General features: G+C 51.9%; 1 protein-coding gene across 7 annotated transcripts in view; it reads right to left on the bottom strand.

Annotated features, from left to right (window-relative positions):
* The window catches only part of KIAA0513 (KIAA0513 ortholog), a 65,270-nt gene that overhangs the window by 13,130 nt on the left and 38,942 nt on the right, over positions 1–13,198 (bottom strand). For 5 of the 7 annotated variants that reach the window (XM_021932237.2, XM_003917261.4, XM_009196966.3 and 2 more), the window contains exons 2-6: positions 10,064–10,548; positions 6,231–6,330; positions 5,114–5,187; positions 2,063–2,133; positions 422–629 (exon numbers count right to left, since the gene is read on the bottom strand). In XM_021932237.2, coding sequence (XP_021787929.2) covers positions 422–629; positions 2,063–2,133; positions 5,114–5,187; positions 6,231–6,330; positions 10,064–10,392 — 782 coding nt within the window. In that variant the 5' untranslated portion in view covers positions 10,393–10,548. Of the gene's footprint in view, positions 1–421; positions 630–2,062; positions 2,134–5,113; positions 5,188–6,230; positions 6,331–10,063; positions 10,549–11,540; positions 12,409–13,198 lie in introns of those variants that run through there. The other 2 variants (XM_031658047.1, XM_031658048.1) reach the window with 2 other exon arrangements.

The raw sequence follows: 13,198 nt of genomic DNA on the forward strand, positions 1-13,198 counted from the left end.
TGATGTGCCTGTCCCCAAAGTGTTCCTCAAGTGTCTGTCACAGCCCTGCTCTCCTGGGAACAGTGTTTTTCTCCTGTGACTCAAGACCGTGTTCCACAAGCACTCACTCTTGGTCCAGCCAGGGGATGGAGGGGACAGAGGAGACAGAGTGGAGGGGCTGCAGTTCCCTCTGCCATCGGACAATCCCCTGGGCTCCTCATCAGTCCCAGGGAGTGTGGCCCCCAGGGACATCCCTGCATGTCACTGGGGGGCTCAGCTTTGCAGACCATAGCAAGCTGTGGGGGCAGAGGCGGCTGGGCAGCGCAGTGCTCCTGACAGTCTCTGGGCCTCACTCGAACCCTCCCTGCTGCCCCCACCCGAGCTCCACACCAGCTTCTCCCCCGTCCCATGCAGGTGGGAGGGACCCCAAGGCCACACGTACTCGTTCCTCCTGGCCAGGGGCCCCTTCAGCTTGGTCTCCAGCCCCCCGAAGAAGCCCTTGACATTCTCCGTCCTGGCTGAGGTGTTCTTCAGCAGCCGCTCGGCGATGTCCTTCTTCTCGGCCAGCCAGCTGTTTGCGGATTTCAGGTAGGAGTCGATGCTGCCCGCGGGCTTCTCCCGGGCCTCCGGGGGCAGCAGCTGCGGTTTTCCTTGGACGAGAGAGGGAACAAGACGAGGCCAGTGAGGCCGGGGTCTGCACCTGCTAACTGCAGAGGCCCAGGGGGAGCCTCTGTGCAGTGGGGATACAGGAGCCTCCCTCCTCAGCCCAGGACAGGGGTGGTGCAGGCTCAGCCGGCCCAGGATGAGGAAGTGGGGGCCCTGCTCCCCGTGAGCACTCTCAGCACCTGCTGTGCACAGAGAAGCCACTAGGAGCAGGGAGGGAGCAAAGGAGATGCAGGCTGGAGCCCGGCCCAGGTGGCAGGGTCTGCAGGGAGGCGAGGGCAGAGGCCCGACCATGCCAGCGCCAGGGAGGCAGAAGCCAGCTGGGCACCAGGCCCCTGAAATGGGAGTGCGGAGACAGCAGGGGGGTGGGGGGCCCTGGCACCCAAACTCCCTTAGCCAATGGACGGACACGAGGCCCTGGCACCCCCGCAGGATGACGTACCCCCATGGGCCCCAGTGCCCACTATAAGTCAAAGGTTCTCTGTAGGCCCTGGCAGGGTGTCCTTACTAGCTGAAGCTGCTGTGGGTAGCCCTGTCTCAGGAAGCAGCGTCTATTCATTATGGGTCTATCTGTTCTTCAAAAAGGAAGAGCCAAAGGCTGTAACTGGGGGGTTCCCACTCCACCCAAAGCAGCTGATGAGTGGCCTGGTGGGAAGGGCTTGCCCGCTGGTGTGGCTGGGACACCAGCCATGGCAGTTGGACCAAATGAACTGAGGGGTGTGGAGAGGACAGCTGTGGGAGGGGGAGCAGATGCATACACCCCAAGAGTGAGCATGCAGGTACCGAGAGAGCACAGCACGGGGGGTCGGGGCCTAGCACCTCCCTGACCCAGCTCCAGTCCACGTGGAGGCTTCCAGCAACCTTCCACTTATGGTGGCCTGAATGAGTCCTGTTGCTGCAGCCCCAGGAGACTCACACAGGAAGCCCTTGAGCTCCAACGTACCAGAAAGTTCCAACGCAATGAGGCAGAAGAGCTATCATAGCCTCAGCATCAAGAACAGTCCACACTCCTCATAAGCCATCTCCAGCCCATCCCTGGGCACTCTCTGCCACTTCAGATCCTAGACGGCTGCTCCCCACCACCCTCCAATAACCAACCGTGTCTTGTTTTGGTAAAACATAAAACTGATTATCTTCACATCCAGCAGTTCCTGCCTCCACCATAAAACGTCCTGCCTAGCATGTTTCTCCTATCAACTCGGGAGTTTCCTTTGCACCCTGGTCAGTCAACCTCCCACCCCATGATTCGGACCATGTTTTCTCTGAAGTCTCACTCCTCCCTAACACCAGCGTCCTCTGTTCTCTGGAGGCCCCGTAGCTTTTGCTTTTAACCATGAAGAAAGCTTCCGCTGACACATTATTGGCTGGCGAGCCTCAGGATCCCGTGGGTGAACCCCACATCAGCCCACCCGTGTCTTACCGATGTGGTAGTAGGTGAAGCACATGGTCATGAGGTTCTTGGCAGGCCCAAAGTCATCCATCTGATGACACCTGAAACAAGAGGCAAGGTTCACGGCTAAAGATCGCTCCACTTGCTTCTCCTTGCAAGCCATCGCTGAGACACTTGACACGTGTCCCAATTAATATCTTCCCCCACTGGAGACGCACAAAACAATCTCCCTGAGTTCCATTAGGAGAGCTACATACAGGCACATGGCCTGGGACTGACTGAATGGGAAGGAGTTTCTGGTCTGCCTGCCTGGCTTCCTTCACTGAAAAGGTAAAAGCCAGGGCCCGGGAAGCTCAACTCGACGCCCAGGAGCAGAGCCAGGCCTCAAGTCTCAGTGCACAAGAAGCTGGGCCTCAAGTCTCAGCGCACATCCGTGGCCCAGGCCACCTGGCTCTCCAGCCCTTGCCTTCTCAGGAATTAGCAGTAAGTTGGAGGACCTTCTCCGCATCTGTGGCTCTCAGGCTCCTGCCCACAGCATCGGTGGTGGGGCATCAGGAGGTGGAGCCTCTGATCCAGCAGATCTTGGTCTTGGGAGGGGCCATTCCTTTGTATTGCAGGTTTCTTTGTCTTTCTATCCTGATCCCTTTTAGACTTTTCTTTTCTGTTTAGGTTTTAACTTTGGACAATTATTACTTTACGAGTCAAAAGAAATTATCTAGACAGTGGGATTAAGGGCCATTTTTATCTTTTTATATAAAATACTAACTAAACTAGTAATAAAACTATAAAAGACTAAAAGTAAAAACTAAAGATGTTTAACAAACTAAAGATTATAAAACTAAAAAATCCCATATTGTCTAAATATTAAAAGTTTTTGTTTCACTTTGTTTTTGCAACTATACAAACATATATATGCTCAGGGACCAAGTGATGGCAAGAATCTTTGTGTTTTGGCAGGTTGGGACTTTAACCCCTCCCTCCCCAACTTACTTGTGTAAGACAAAAAACTCAAAGAAAAATGGAGAATTACTTTTAGCCTAGTGCAAATAAAAAAAAAGAAAGAAAATGGAGACTCAGAATTGTGCAAAATGGGGGTTCGTGAAAATGCCTGGGACTGCATATGTTGGAAATTGAAGTATCTTAATTGCATGAGAGAATGTTTCACAAAAGGCAACCTAGAGGGCCTGTTTTAAACCACTACCCTCTGGCTGAAGGTGAGGGCTCACTCAGCCTCTTCCGGTGAAGGTTTCTCAGCCCTCCCCTGGCCAGCTCTGAAGGCCAGACCTCAGAGGAGAAACGGATCTTGGACTTCGGGTATCCTGAGCAAGGGTAGGAAAAATAGGGATCCTCCTTTTGTTGGTCTTCTTCTTCCAGTATATGCCCAAGTTCAAAGAGAAAGAGAGAAAGGGGAGAGACATGAAGAAGCAGGAGAACTGGGACTCGAGACAGCAGGCTGGGTGTGGTGCTTCACGCCTGTAATCCTAGCAATTTGGGAAGCTGAGGAAGGACGACTGCTTGAGCCCAGGAGTTTGAGACCAGCCTGGGAAACATAGGAAGACTTCATCTCTACTAAATATATATGTGTGTGTGTGTGTGTGTGTGTGTGTGTGTGTGTGTGTGTGTGTGTGTGTGTGTATATATCTATATGGAATATGGCCAGGCGTGGTGGCTCACTCCTGTAATCCCAGTACCTTGGGAGGCTGAAGCAGGTGAATCACTTGAGGTCTGGAGTTCAAGACCAGCCTAGCCGACATGGTGAAACCCTGTCTCTACTAAAAATACAAAAATTAGACGGGCGTGATGGTGCATGACTGTAGTCCCAGCTACTCAGGAGGCTGAGGCAGGAGAATTGCTTGAACCCGGGAGGCGGAGGTTGCAGTGAGCCAAGATCCCACTGCACTCCAGCCTGGGTGAAGAGTGAGACACTGTTTCAAAAAAAATAAAATAAAATAAAAAATAAATTTAAAATTAGCTAGGTGTGGTGGCATGCACCTGTAGTCCTAATTATTTGGGAGGCTGAGATGGAAGGATCCCTCGAACCCAGGAGATTGAGGCTGCAGTGAACTGTGATTGAGCCACTGCACTCCCGCCTGGGTGACAGAGCAACATCCTGTCTCAAAAAAACCCAAAAAACCAAAAAAAAAACGACCCAAGCAGCTATCTTTGGTTGGGAGACAAGGAAGTAAAGGAGGGAGATTTTTCAGGCCTGGAAGGACAAAACAAAGGCAGTGATGTGGGAAGGTGGCGATGGGATGAGCCAAGGACCAGAAGAGGACACATGGCCCAAAGCAGGGGCTGCTTAGAGGCCTTCTGCAGGAGATGGGGATAGTGGGGTGCAGACATGCCCAGATCAGGGCTCCCAGCCCCAGAATCGAGGCTCCCCAGAATCGGTCAGGCCACTGCCCAGCCTCCCCAAGGCCAAGAAGCATCCCTTCCATTTCACACCTTGGAGGCATGAAGCTGGTCTGGTGACCCCAGAGAGTCATGCTCCTGAGAAGGGAGTCTGTGCCTCATGGGGTCTGGCTCCCTAATCTCACAAGTGAGCAGGGACAGAGACGGGATTGGCCCCAAATCTCCAGCTGGCAGCCATGCCCTTTCCACCACCCCTCACTGCCTACCAAGGGCTTCTGTGATAAAAGGCCCCAGCGGTGCCTAATCAGTGTTCGCAGGGAAGGCTACAGTCCTCCCAACACATCATTAAGTGTTTATTTGCTCATGGGGTTGGCAGTTGAGTTTGAAGTACTTTACAACAGGAACTCGGGAAAGTGCTAGAACTCCCGAGAAGGGCAGGGCCACAGTACATCATCACCACCTGGCCCTGAGGACCCGCCCAGAGGATGCTCCTCACATCCAGCTGCAGTCCTCTCATCACTGCCAGCTAAGGATGGCCAGCCCTGCTCCCGTGAGATGGTGGTCACGACTGTGCCTTGTAGCTGATGCTGGGTATAGCAGAGCAATTGCAACCTGATGACTAGTGTGGGTATGACTCACAGCTGGTTATGACATGGCTGGGTGGGGAGGGAAGGAAGGAGGGAAGAGGAGCTTACCAGGACAAAGGCTTTGTGCAATGGCATTACTTACTCAAACAGCACCACTGCAAAAGACTGCACCAGGCGGTAGAAGGTTGCCTCTGAGACACACTTGGAGTTGCAGCGCTGTCCAGAAAGAGGCCAGACACGTCATTGAGGTTCAGGGCGACACACGCAGCACTCAGTGAAGCTGCAGGCTTTCCACTCTCAGTGTTTCCAAATGCAGCTGGGATGAGGGCCCAGGATGGCTGCTGCCTCTGCACTATAGAACCCGCCCCTCCTGCCAGGACCCGGGCAGAGTACAGCCACCTGCACCCAACCATCACTGGGCAGGGCACACGCTGGGGTTCCCCTAGGTGTCCTTCCCAGATTTTTAAAAGTAGGAACTTCATACACACCCACACACAGAAAAGTACCCCACAATGACAACGCTGGCTGTTTCCAAACTGTGGATGTGTGGGTAATAAACTTCTCTTTGCTCATCTGCATTTTCTAACTTTTCCATGAAAAATAAATTATTTACACTAAAATACTTAAAAACTAAAAACTTAGGCCACTCAGGAAAAAAAAAGAACCTACTGGATATTTACAAAATTTAATTATTTTCTAAACTTTGTTAATATATTTTTCTTCACATGACTGTCACGGTCTTGAATATTTTTTATTTTTTACAAAAAATCGAGTATTACGGGTTAATAAAAATATGCACGCACATAACTCACATGCTTGCCTTTAAAAAATGAGATTTTATGGAATTTCATGAAGTTGAAAGCCCAGTTTCTTACTCTTTCCCTTGAAGTGCGACGTCCAAATGAGCTACTTCCTGTTTCTCACTATTCTTTTTTAACTTTTAGAGATGGGGGAAGGGGGGACCTCACTATGTTGTTCAGGCTGGTCTTGAACTCCTGGGCTCAAGTGATCCTCCCGCCTCGGCCTCCCAAAGTGCTGGGATTACAGGCGTGAGCCACTGTGCCCAGACTGTTTCTCACAATTCTCAACACTCCTTTTCAGAATATTCTGGGTTAAGTTTTACTTTTTTTTTTCTGTTGGGTCATTTCCGTTGACTCTTTTCTCCAGAGTGTCATTATAGGATAAAGTCAAATTTGTTATGCTTCACCAGATTCTTCCTCAAGAGTAAACGCCCATCCTTCCCATCACCTCTCCCTTACCTGGGCACTCACGTATCGAGCAAACCACTCCCGGCCTTTTCCATTTTCACTGCTGCAGTACTCTCCAAACTTGGCTTTCTCCTCCTGATCTAAGTCCTCCCTTAAAAAAAAAAAAAAAAGGAGAGGGAAAAAAAAAACCCTTTTCAATCCGCTGGAGAAATAGGGGAAGAGCAAGGAGAAGGAACTAACGAAGTATTGCTCCCCAGCCAAGCACAGACCCCAGCTCCCATTACCTCGTCTCAGCCTCCGGGCAGTCCCGTGAGGAAAGGGTGTTACTGTTATTTCAAAGGTGAGGAGCCTGGCTCGGAGAATCACACGCCAGCTTGAGAGTGGCGAACCAGAGTTCCAACCAGGCTTCCTGGTTCCAAAGCCCATGTCCTTCCCCTGCCCCTCCCAACCCCTGCCTGGGGAGGTCTGAGTCCGGATAAGGGCACGAACCCTGAGAGGTCTTGGTTCTCCAGCTCTCTGACTTCCCACTAGTTTTTGATGCTGGAGTCAGCATGGAACCAGCCCCTGAATTTAAGACTTCCTGAATTTGCTCTGTCTTAGTATACTGACACCAAGGTTTGATGCCAGGAAGAAAACCATCTCCCACATATCAGCAGGGCGCTCGCTCATCCCTCTGCACTTCCAGAGTGAGGCTGCTCACGGGCCAGGCCATCCCCAGCTGTGTGCGAGAGGTATGGAGACCAGGGGCCTCCACCTTGGTGTCACCACCACTAGGATGGATAACATACTCACATACTTTCAGGCCACTTCTCATTACTCTTTGTAAGGGGCCAATACTCTTTCCCAAATTTAAAGACTCGAAAATGAAGCAGAAGACTGAAGATCACTTGGCTTATGCAACCTTCATTTATGTTTTGTAGAAAACATCTTGGTCCTCATTTACTCTAAATACCAACATCAGATGAAATATGTGTTATCTGCAGGCTTTTGCAGTAATTTCTGGAATGCTTGCGAAGACGCATCTGACTCAGGTGTCCACATTCTGTATCGCTGACAGGCTACTGCAAATAGAGGCTGGCTTTCCTGGCAAATGAGCAAACTTCTGGGTGTTTTCCCCTTTTCATTAACTGGGGTGTGCTCAGAGAAAGCGCACCCATCTCGGTGTTGGTCAAACAAAACAAGTAGGAAGCTACATCTGCTCTCCTAAAATGCACTCAAATCAAACATAAATGCATTTTTATTTATTAATTTTTTTTTTTTTTGAGACGGAGTCTCGCTCTGTCTTGCCTAGGCTGGAGTACAGTGGTGCAATCTCAGCTCACTGCAACCTCTGCCTCCTGGGTTCAAGTGATTTTCCTGCCTCAGCCTCCTAAGTAGCTGGGATTACAGGCACCCGCCACCAAGCCCAGCTAATTCTTGTGTTTTTAGTAGAGATGGGGTTTCGTCATGTTAGCTAGGCTGGTCTCAAACTGCTGGCCTTAGGTGATGTGCCCGCCTTGTCTCCCAAAGTGCTGGGATTACAGGTGTGAGCCACCGCACCCAGCCCATAAATGCATTTTTAGATGGTCAGGTATGTGGATTATCATACAACGGTTCCCTTTTCTAACCACACAGAAAACTGAGGCTGGTCTCCATCAATTGAGAAGCACCCATCAAAAAGGCAGAAGTCAGCCCTTGAGAGTTTACACACGTGGGGCTCAAATCACGGTGGAAACAATGGGCTCTGCAGAGTAAAAGGCAACATTTCTTTTTCTTTTTCTTTTCTTTTTTTTTTTTTTTTGAGACAGGGTCTCCATTTGTCACCCAGGCTGGAGTGCAGTGGTACGATCATGGCTCACTGCAACCTAAGCCTACCTGGTTCAAGTGATTCTCCCACCTCAGCCTCCTGAGTAGCTGGGACTATGGGCACATGTCACCACGCCTGGCTAATTTTTGTGTGTTTTTTTGTAGAGTTTCACTAGCTTTCCTAGGCTGGTCTCAAACTCCTGGGCTCAAGCAATCCTCCTGCCTCAGCTTCCCAAAATGTTGGGAATACAGGTGTAAGCCACTGAGCCTGGCCACAAATCCTAACTGTGTTAATGAAACTGGAAAACTTTCCCTTAAGGCAGTGCCTCTCAGACGCTGATGTGCATGAGCTGTCTACTGATCTTGTTAAAGGGCACGTTCTCACTCAGAGGGGCCAGCCAGGGCTCAAGACTCTGCATTTCTCACAAGCTCCCAGGAGATGCCAATGCTGTCAGCCCACACATGACAGAGCAGCAAGACCATCCGTATCTAATGTGCTGCCGTGAATGGTGGAAGAGCCACAATCCACACGTGAACCCCATGGCTCTGGGGTGTGTGTGCATCCTCCTTCCCCTGGCTGAGATATTAACAGGCAGTGAACTGGGGTAGGGAAACATTAGGCCGATGCACAGATTCCCGCTTCTCAGTGGACGTCAGAGCCCCAAACTCTCCCTTCCTGCTGCTCCAATTGTCAACACTCATTATTTTACCCTTAAGAACCACAAAAGAACAGCCATCCAGGGAAGGGCCCCATGCAAACAGCTGCTTCAGAATCAGCTGCTGGCCAGGGTCAGCACTTTGGAAGGTCGTGGCAGGAGGACTGCTTGAGGCCAGGAGTTTGAGGCTGTGGTGAGCTATGACTGCACCACTGCTCTCAAGCCTGGGTGACAGAGTGAGACCTTGTCTCCAAAAGGAAAAAAAAAATTAGCGGGGCATGGCGGCGTGTACCTATAGTCCCAGCTACTTGGGAGGCTGTGGTGGGAAGACTGCTTGAGCCCAGGAAGTGGAGGCTGCAGTGAGCCGTGATTGTGTCACTGCACTCCAGCCTGGGCAACAGAGTAAGGCCCTGTCTCTAAAAAAAAGAATCTGCTTCTTATGAGCACACCAGTATGGGTAACCACAGCTTTATTATCTTATCTTGCCCCTATATCTAATTTCAGTGAATAATTGCAACCTCTTAGCCAACTATAGCTGTGACAAGGAGCGCTAGGGAGTGGTGAGCCTACAAATGCTCAGATGGTCCCAGAAACAGAACAAGTGCCCCTTGTGTTTAGCAACGAGGAGGTGAGACAGGTGTCGGCGGAGTGAGAGGAAAGAGACAGCCCCCTCCAAAGCCTTGCTTAAGAATTGCATGGATAAAATTCGGGAACAACATGCATTGGAAAATAACAGAGCTCTGCCAGGCACGGTGGCTCACGCTTATAACCCCAGCGCTTTGGGAGGCTGGGACGGGCGGATCACATGAGACCAGGAGTTCGAGAGCAGCCTGGCCAACATGGTGAAACCCTGTCTCTATTAAAAACACAAAAATTAGCCGGGTGTGGTGGCAGGTGCCTGTAATTCCAGCTACTTGGGAGGCTGAGACAGGAGAATTACTTGAACCTGGGAGGCAGAGCTTGCATTAAGCTGAGATTGCACCAGTGCACTCCAGCCTGGGTAACAGACCCAGACTCGGTCTCAAAAAAAAAAGAAAGAAAGAAAGAAAACAAACAAAAAGAAAATAATGGAGCTCACGGGGATGATGGGGACCTGTGAGCCGAGTACTCTGGAGCGCGTCCCTCCAGGGGTTCTCTGGCACGGTTGCCCTTCCAAATCACCTGGGAGCCGCACATGCTTTGACGCCGGCCTCACCCTAGAGAACTGATGTAATCGGTCTGGAGTGAAGTCCAGACTCGGGTGTTCTTTAAAAGGTCCCCATGTGGCTCTGCATGCAGGCTGAAGTGGAGGGAGGCCCCTGCAGTGGCCATCCCTGGCTGATGAGGAAATGGAAGCTCTGGCCCCAGGTGGCACCCTGGGGAGAGGCAGAGCCAAGAGCAGAAGGCGGGTCCCCTTGGGCCCTGTGGCCATGCCAGGCTGTCTTGTTCACACAGGCCCCTTACCCTCCAGAGAAGATCTTCTCCACGTAGCCACGCATGAAGTCCCTGAGAGCCAGGGTCTCTTCATCCTGGGTAGACTCGGTGCTCTGGCTGGAGGAGAAGGACTCGTTGGAGGAGGAGCGGCGGTCCTGGTCCCAGGACGGGTGTGAGGGTGACTCGCCCATGTCATTCTCACTGTCCGCAGACTCAGTGGTCTCACTCTCTGACGCGCCATCCCCCAGGGAGCCATCCCCGTCCTGCAGTGCAGGGGGTGGTGCCTCCAGGGCAGAGGAGGTGGGTGCCTCAGGCCCAAAGTCGATCAGCGAACCCACGGGGACCTCCGGGGCCTCCATGGCTCCGGGGAGCTGCTGGGGAGGCTGCCTGGAGGGGAGCCCGGCAGCCTGGCGTCCCAGGCGTGTTAGTAGGAGCCCACCAAGCTCACAAGCTGCCGGTAACTGCTGGCCACCAAGAATGAGTCCTTCGCAGCAGCTCACCTGGCCCTACAGCATCTAGAATGGAAACACAGACACAGACATTAACGCCACTCCTCACCAGAATCCAGACCTACATCACACACTCCCCGGAAAGAGAAGAATCTCTGCTCTTCTGGAATTTGGGGTGCCTCTTCCCCATCATCTTCCCACCGACCACTTTACTGTTCAAAACCTGGTACACGGTAGGCCCTCGATAAATACTTGTTAAATGAATGAACAAATAAACACTGACATCAGGATTTCTCCAAGTTCTGCAAACAGACTGTCAGGGCACTGCCTCTGCTGGCCTCCTTCCTGCTCCAGCCCCAAGACTGAGCCCATCACCAGGACAGAAAAGGTCCATCCTGGGCTGGAAATGGAGGATCACCAGGGACAATCCACCTGCCCGCTCGCTGTCACTGGAACTGGTGGCTACGGAAGAACCTCCCTGCTGAGCAACAGACACCTCACCTCCTGGCTCCGGCCTCCTTCCTTAGCCCTGTTCTCATCCAGAATGTTCCCAGGCTGTCAGAGGTCTATCCTCTCAGCATCCTTCTCAAACCCTACGATGGTTGCTAAGCACAACATTTGCCATCTGGACTTGTCCCCTCTCCCGGCACAGCAGCCGCCCTGGACAACGACACACCCCTGGGCTCCTCAGGCTGGGCAGCCCTCTCCCTTCTCCATTCCCCTCCTTTTTCCTCCGCCATTCCCACCCTGGAGTTCTATTCACCGCTCAAGGCTCTGCCTTGGCCACGTCTTCTGAAAAGCTCTACTCTGCTCCTATTCAAAATGAATGAATGACTCCTCTGTGGGCTCCAGCAACGTATTCAGCCTAATTTATCATTCTGCTTGCTTTACTGACAGACTCCAATATTTCCGTTTACCCGTAAAGCATACGCCCCTCCAGAGGGACCATGTCTGGCACCGCTGCAGCCATGCTGTGCCCAGCGAGGACTCCTGACTACATACGTGTGTGTTGTGTGCTTGCTGAAGGAAAGAACAGACCCGAATGTGAACACGCTCACAGGGTCAGGGGTGTTGGCTATGCAGGTCACAGGGTGGCAGAGCTGGGATGCAAATCTTCGCTTCTAATCCTGGTCTCCTGGCTGCTGGTTCAAGAGGTCCCGGGGAACCTTCCTCACCAGTACAGAGGCAGACAGCTAAGCGGGAAGGAGACACCCTCTTGACAGTCAGCCCCTCAGAGCACAGCATACCTCTAACCTCAGCCCTGTCCATTAGGCCCCAAATATCTAGGACAATGCCTGCCAGTGAGGTGGCTGTGAAACTGCTGAACTGACTGCATCTTCAGAGGACAATTCAATAGCAGAATGGCCTTTTCTGCCTCTTAAGAGCTTAAGGCTCACCCGTCGATGATGGATTCCTCCAAATTCTCCAGCCTGGGGTATTTTTAAATACCCTGAGTCAGAAAAGAAAAAGGCTGGCTCCCGGTCACCAGCATGGTGATGGGCATGTTCAGGGGAGCCCCACAAGGCAAGCCTCAGTCCAGAAGAGAGAAGCATAAACCTCAGCTCAGAAGAACTTTCCACGCCAGGACAGCAACAAGAGCTCTGATGAGCTCAGAAGGCAGTGGCTTCGGCTCAGGGAGCTGGAGAGCAAGGAGTGGCCGGTTGGAGTCTCCCCTCACCAGCTGCGTCCCTGGTCAAGGCCCCCACTCTCCGGTGGGTCCCCCTGGCTGAGGCATCAAGATTGGATCAGAAACCCAAGGCCCTTCCACAAGCACATGCTCACTCGCCAAAGAACAGAAAACCACACCCATGGTAACATGCCTGGCATTAAAAATGAAAAACCACACACTAGGAAAATGTTTACAGTAAATATACTAGGAAAATTGAGCTAGTGGTATCTGTATTACAAATTCACACAACTCTAAAAAGTCTATATTCTTTTTTTTTTTTTTTTTTTTTTTTTTTTTGATAGTTTGGCTCTATGCGCCCAGGCTGGAGTGCAGTGGCCAGATCTCAGCTCACTACAAGCTCCGCCTCCCGGGTTCCGCCATTCTCCTGCCTCAGCCTCCCAAGTAGCTGGGACCATGGCTCGCCACCTTGCCCGGCTAGTTTTTGTACTTTTTTAGTAGGGCGGGGTTTCACCATATTGTCAGGATGATCTCGATCTCTGGCCTGCGTGATCGCCTCTCCCAGTGCTGGGATTACAGGCAGGCCACCGCCCGGCCATTTTTTTTTTTTGAGGCCGGAGTCTCGCTCTATCTGGAGGCTGGAGTGCAGGGGCGGATCTCTCAGCTCACTGCAAACTCCGCCTCCCAGGTTTATGCCATTCTCCTGCCTCAGCCTCCCGAGTAGCTGGGACTACAGGCGCCCGCCATCTCGCCCGGCTAGTTTTTTGTATTTTTTTAGTAGAGACAGGGTTTCACCAGGTTAGCCAGGATGGTCTCGATCTCCTGACCTCGTGATCCGCCCATCTCGGCCTCCCAAAGTGCTGGGATTACAGGCTTGAGCCACCGCGCCCGGCCAAAAGTCTATATTCTAACAGCTACACAAACAACTCAAATAGGCAAGGCACACAAGAGGAAATTCAATTATAGGCCAGGCGCAGTGGCTCACACCTGTTATCCCAGCACTTTGGGAGGCTGAGGCAGGTGGATCACCTGAAGTCAGGAGTTCAAGACCAGCCTGAGCAACATGGTGAAACCCCATCTCCACTACAA

This window comes from Papio anubis, chromosome 18, assembly GCF_008728515.1.
Source record: "Papio anubis isolate 15944 chromosome 18, Panubis1.0, whole genome shotgun sequence".
NCBI classification, from domain to species: Eukaryota; Metazoa; Chordata; class Mammalia; order Primates; family Cercopithecidae; genus Papio; species Papio anubis.